The following is a 4,581-nucleotide window of genomic DNA, read 5'->3' on the forward strand; positions in this document are numbered from 1 at the left end:
TCGGAGCAAATGGAAACAAACTTATATTTGCCATGGTTTGATATTCGTATTGCACTTTGCAACGTGACCAATAGCGAATTTTATTATTATTTTAATTATAATTTTTATTAAGTACGTTTATAATTGTTGTTTTTTTCTCTTGAAATGCACTGGTGACCACTGCTGAAAAGTGTTGGAAAAGTACTTGCATTTCACTCCTAAAAATCTGTAGTAGGAACTTTGCATATACTACAGAAAACTGTGCAAATAGAGAAAACTGTAACAGGGCCAAATACCTTTATTCAACAGTGTAGTATTACACTGACTGTTGGTAACTCCTGATGCTGATTGGTCTGCCTTGAGGTGGTGTGTTTTTCCATCCCTCTGTTTTATATAAGACAGAAATCTGTCAGACAAGTATCTCTCAGACTTGATCAAGGAGAAGCTGCTCGTCTGTCTCAGTCTACAGTCATCCAAGTAAGTATGTTTCTAATACCGAGCAGTTGTGGGATCATAGTTCATTTAAACACCTGTATTCTGTAGTCAAAATTATTTTGTATTGCATACTTATTGGTCCCACTTTATATTAGGTGGCTTTAACTTCTATGTACTTACATTTAAATTAATAATTTGATAAAATGGACAAAAAATACAGTGATGTAATTTCATCTGTAATTAAATTCTGTAATTACATATATAATTTACACTGTTGACCCATCCCTTACACCTTAACCCACCCTTAAACCTACTCATACCACCAAACCTATCGCTAACCTTACCTGCATCCACCTCAATAATAGCAAAAGTGTTTTTTCAATACAATATGAACACAATAAGTACATTGTACTTATTTTTTGATGTAAGTACAAGGCCACCTAATATAAAGTGGGACTGACTTATTAAATATGCTAACTAGTAATTAATCAAATAGATTAAAAATTGAAGACTGTAAATTAAATATTTGGGTCACAAGAAGAATATAAAAGACAGAGCTAAGGAGATAGTAACTTTGACTAATTGCCTTGTTAATAGAATACTGGCCAAAAAACCTTGCTCATATGTTTGTGAAACATGTCCGAACGTTTCTATAAAGTTCCTTAGAAGGGTTTGTTTTACAATCAGTCATTAAGCTTCATTTTACCATTTAGCAGACTCCAATCAGACTGATTATATTGCTCATATTGCTCATTGACATCACGTTAGAAAGTTCCTTATAAAGCTATTTAAGATATGATTGCCTTTATTTGTAATCAGAATATAAAAAGCTATCTGTTATTTGTGCTGTATGACACATCTATGTGGTGACAGTGCTGAAGTGGTGAGTCATTCTCAAAAGGTTGTTCTGTAGTGCTATAGGCTTTTTGTCTGCTAATTACAAAGGCATGTACAGTGACCGTAAGGACATTTAACCTGCCTGACCGCTCTCCAAATTCAGGAGAAGCAATTAGTCAGTGGCAGGGTCCCAGTACAATTTTCCTGATAAACCATTGTCTCATGAGGTAGGTTACAGTACGTCTGAAAATAGGTTTTCCTATTCATTGAACATTTTAATTTACATAATATGAATTATTTAAAACGTGAAGGCTGATTGTAAAGCCAGCTGAAGTAAAAAATATCTTGTGCATCCTCTTCAATCACATGATCACACACATATCACCTTGCCCACTCGTTTTGTTTGTTTGTTTGTTTTTTTGCCTTGTGTGTTTCTAGATGATATATGCAAAATTGAATGTGAATCTGACAAGAGAATCTATCAACTCAAAATGGCTGACAGACTCGGCAAACACAGGAATAACTAAACGACAACCATAAACTAATATTAGGTGAACATTCTATCTTATCTGCTTTAAATTAAAAAGTGGTAAGTCCTAGAAACACCAAATTTGGCAGGGTTGTCCTAAATTCCTCCCACTACTCAGGTGTACTCAAACACACTCCCATTTAAACCTTGGTGGCGGTAAAATAAACACATAAGTATTTTCCTCATATCTCCACAACTGGCTACAGGATGGAATCAAATTCATAACAAAACATATACCTTATCATATATATTTTATTGACCTCTATAAAATTAATTGGTTATCATTAGTGTATTGGCTGGCTGATGCAGAGAATGAAAATGAAGGCTGGACCTATACACAAGAAGTATACTTTAATGAAAGCAAATTCAAAATAACGTACTATATACAAAGGCAGACTAATGAATGGAAAAGAAAAACAGGTGCATGTCGTCATCAAACAATGGGTAACCGAGGAAACAAATGCAAACTCAGGAAACAGATGTGGATACATTGAAAAACCAACTCAAAGACTAAATCAAACAAATACCAAACATCACAGTTAGTTTTCTGAAAAATGTACTCAAGTCCAAGAAGTGCATTTTGACATTAAAAAAAGTGTATTTTCCGCTAGATGATTAAATGCATTGAAATAAATCTCAGGTTTATATAATCAGTTAGCTTTTATTTTTCCTCCCTCATATAAAGCTGTTTTGGCTTGATCTATTGAAGGACTAAAATAACAGCATTCCTTTTTGTGTGGAGACTGAATGCTTGTCTTATTCTGTGTTGCAGGTTCAGACATGATGAAAGGCATTATTCCCAAGAGCAAAGCAAAAGGCACTGACTTCTGTGCAGAGGGCAAATACCATTATATAATTCGTTCTGATCTCGGCTGCTATATGCAGACAATTGATGTAAAAGAAGGTTTAGACATCTCTATTTTCAGTCTGCATCCTGCCTGCCAAAATGGAGACCATTACCTTGGTAGTGGAGACGGCTCCTTTTTCATCATCAAGGGCAAATCATTCCGCAGAGTCAACAACCTGACGAGAGACAGCGATGCTAAAGTTTACAGCCTTCATCCCAACTGCCAGGGTGGAGACCACTATTTTTCAACCTTTGGCTCTTGTTATTTCATCATCTTCCAAGAAAAGGGCACTTATCGAATAACAACAGACTTGCATCAAGACACAAAAGGGGAAGAACACAAGCTGCATCCCAGCTGCATAAATGGTCTCTATTATTGGGGCATGCCAAACCGATGCTTCTTCCTCAAGCCAGTCTCAGATTGGGGAGTTGAGTTCTGCGGCAGTAATGACATCAGCAAAGAGCAGTGCTTTGGTGTCTATTCTGTTCATCCCAATGTTCTTAACTTCCTTCCTGGTGGGCTGTCAGTAACTAAAGGCCCAGCATTTGGCATTTGGGAGAACATCAAAACTATAACTAATGACAGCACGACACCAGTGACATGGCAAAAGAGAATCAATAAAAAGGTTGGATATAATAAGGAGAAGATGTCCCAAATCACACACAACTGGAAGGTAGCCATGTCATCCTCGATTGAATCTGGAGACCTTTCAAAGTTAATTGTGAAGTGTCAGTTCTCCTTTTCTGCAGAATATGGAGGTTCACACGTCAGCACTGAAACTGAAAGCTGGAACGAAGCAACTGAAGTGGAAGAACAACTCACAATTGAGCTGAAGCCAAACGAGTCTTTATATCTGTGGCAGTACAGACTGAGTCTCGGTCAAGAACCAGTGTTGTTCTGCCGTGATTTGAAGATTTCTAATAAACCAAACCCTCCAACTGAAGTCCCGCTGCCACCCGCACAATCATGAAAACATAACAGGATGGTTTAATTACAAGTATCACCAAGTGCTTCAGTTAAATATCTTAATTATAACTTCTCAAGTGATTATTTAGATATCTGCATGCATTGCTTAAAATTAGACTAAAACTGTTTAAAATAGATAGGAAAATTTTCAGTTCTAGTCAATGTAACCACAAATTACAACACTATTCATTATGATATTATTGAAACTTGGTTTTTATTATTAAAAGAAACTGACGGAATCCTATTTTTAATCATGAAATTTCTTCTTAAAATCTCAACCCAATTGCAAATCTTTCAATATGGTTTTGAGAGATTTTTACTCTGGAAAAAAATGGGTGCTTGGCATTTATTACTGTACATGTACTTATAGATGTTGTCATAGGGTATCCAAAGTCTACTAAAGTGTTTGATTCACAAGTCATAAAAAGCTCTGCATTCTGTACTCATGCATCTGGGATGTAAATGTAAGATTTTTATTTTTATTTTTTTTACATATTTTCCACATATTTTACTTTATAGCATATATCATTTGGATTTTGCTTTTAATAAAGCTGCATACTGCTTTTTAAGTCTTGCTGTTTTCATTGCCATTCTTTTTCTTTATCAAAAAGCATTGTTGTGGTGTATGTTTGACAAATCTCCACTCCCAGATAGCACATTGTAATGGCAAATTTTAAGCAGCTCCCAACATACTTCGCCGACACTCTTTAAACGACTATCTAAATAAACTTAAGTTGTACCTTTCAAGAGATGAGCAGGATGGAAAGACGTGAGCAAGGGCAGGATGGATGGATCAAACAAACAATATTCCTAAATGGATTCCAGTAGTCCATACAAAGGTTAGAGCAGGGTTGAAAGGATACAAACTCAAGATCAAACTAATCAAATAAAATAGCAAAGCAAATAGCCTTAAAGAACTTATATGCCTAGTAGGTTGGTAGGGTGCTTCTTTGTTCTTTATTCTCTGACAAAAAGGTGAGAGGCGGC

The 4,581-nt window shown here is 35.8% G+C and overlaps 1 protein-coding gene across 1 annotated transcript; it reads left to right on the forward strand.

Moving 5' to 3' along the window:
• Positions 1 to 392: 392 nt before the first annotated feature.
• Positions 393 to 4,100, forward strand: LOC107568326 (uncharacterized). The gene is made up of 2 exons (XM_016254280.1): positions 393 to 456; positions 2,553 to 4,100. Exon 2 carries the CDS (start codon positions 2,561 to 2,563, stop codon positions 3,596 to 3,598), a length of 1,038 nt encoding a protein of 345 aa, XP_016109766.1. The 5' UTR covers positions 393 to 456; positions 2,553 to 2,560; the 3' UTR covers positions 3,599 to 4,100.
• Positions 4,101 to 4,581: the final 481 nt, after the last annotated feature.

This window comes from Sinocyclocheilus grahami, unplaced genomic scaffold (genome assembly GCF_001515645.1).
Source record: "Sinocyclocheilus grahami isolate Dianchi unplaced genomic scaffold, SAMN03320097.WGS_v1.1 scaffold1235.1, whole genome shotgun sequence".
NCBI lineage: Eukaryota > Metazoa > Chordata > Actinopteri > Cypriniformes > Cyprinidae > Sinocyclocheilus > Sinocyclocheilus grahami.